Source organism: Carlito syrichta, unplaced genomic scaffold, assembly GCF_000164805.1.
Source record: "Carlito syrichta isolate Samal-C Ts95f unplaced genomic scaffold, Tarsius_syrichta-2.0.1 Scaffold153721, whole genome shotgun sequence".
Taxonomy (NCBI): Eukaryota; Metazoa; Chordata; class Mammalia; order Primates; family Tarsiidae; genus Carlito; species Carlito syrichta.
The window spans coordinates 9,072-10,237 of record NW_007097817.1 but is presented as its reverse complement, the minus strand read 5'-3'; the positions used below and the strand labels follow the sequence as shown (position 1 = coordinate 10,237).

Genomic DNA, 1,166 nt, shown 5'->3' with positions numbered 1-1,166 from the left:
CCGCGGGGCCTCGGTGTCCCTAGCTCAGGTGGCTCCAGTGTCCCAACCGGAACACACATCCCCAGCCTCTCCCCCCTTGACATTCCAAAGTGGGGTCTGGGAAGGGGAAGCCTGTACCCCAAGGGGCGGATCAGACAGGCCGGGTGGAGGATTGGGGGGTGCCAGTCCCAGAAAGTGGGAGCTCCGAGCCCCAGGGCTTCATCCTCAGAGACACCCGGCTCCCCTTGCCTTCCCAGTACAAGTCCCTCCCGGACCCCAAACTGCAGATGCATTAAGGGGTCCCAGCCCCTGAAACGAGCTCTCTCTAACACCCCTCCCTCACCACCCTCAGGACACCGAAGCCAGACTCGACCCACAGACCTCTGAGCTCTGGGGACTCTGATTCTTCCAGCCTCCTCCGAGGTCCCCTAAAGACCAGAGATCAAAGCACCTCACCTCAGGGCCCAGCAGATGAACTATTAAAGCCACCAGGGCATGAGCAGTTTTGCCCATCACCAGGTCACACAGCTGCCTCGCAGGAGGGGGCTCTTCCAGCGTGGCTGCCTCCACGTGGTCCTCGGTTCACCACATGGCTCCTCAGGCCACCACTGAGACCCAGAGCCTGCCACACGGACACAGCCATGACCACGGCCACCCCAGCAGAGCAGGTTCACCTGTGATGCCATGGCAACCGGCCTGCACCCTCCCTCCCTCCCAGCAGCTGGTCCATGAGCTCCCTCCATGGGGCCTGGGTTCACCGTGGCTGCTTCGTGGCTGCCTCACTAAAGTAACTTCCAAGATGGCCGCCTCCCTGTGGTCTGACCCCATTGGCTACCCGCGTGGCCAACCCCCACGGGAAGAGAAAGGCAGAGCTACAAGAGTCAAGGACAGACACCAGATGGTCTCAGACACTTTGTTCTCGGCGATCACTCAGAAAGGGGAGGTCTGGGATGGAGGCTGGGCCTCGGGGGCTCTCAGCAGGCAGGAGGCGACATCTCACTGAGGCACTGTGGGAAATAATAAAGGGCAGGTGAGGGGCTTGGGGCCGCCTCCTAGAGTCCTGTGCCCTCCCTAGGCCCCTCTGTCTGCTGCGTCCTATGACCAGCCTGGGCAGCAACATGTAACTGTCCCTGACCACAACGTCATGGTTCTCCTGATGATTACTGTCCTTTTTTTTTTTTTTTTTT

General features: G+C 60.5%; 2 protein-coding genes across 2 annotated transcripts in view; one reads left to right on the top strand and one right to left on the bottom strand.

Annotated features, from left to right (window-relative positions):
• The window catches only part of FAM71E1 (family with sequence similarity 71 member E1), a 7,567-nt gene extending 7,292 nt beyond the window's left edge, over positions 1 to 275 (top strand). Inside the window, exon 5 of the mRNA XM_021708980.1 lies at positions 237 to 275. Coding sequence (XP_021564655.1) covers positions 237 to 275 — 39 coding nt within the window. The remainder of the gene's footprint in view (positions 1 to 236) is intronic.
• Positions 276 to 884: 609 nt separating this feature from the next.
• Positions 885 to 1,166, bottom strand: part of LOC103252190 (myosin-binding protein C, fast-type-like) — a 7,325-nt gene continuing 7,043 nt past the window's right edge. Inside the window, exon 5 of the mRNA XM_008050811.1 lies at positions 885 to 986. Within this exon, the coding sequence (XP_008049002.1) occupies positions 976 to 986 (11 nt within the window). The 3' untranslated portion in view covers positions 885 to 975. The remainder of the gene's footprint in view (positions 987 to 1,166) is intronic.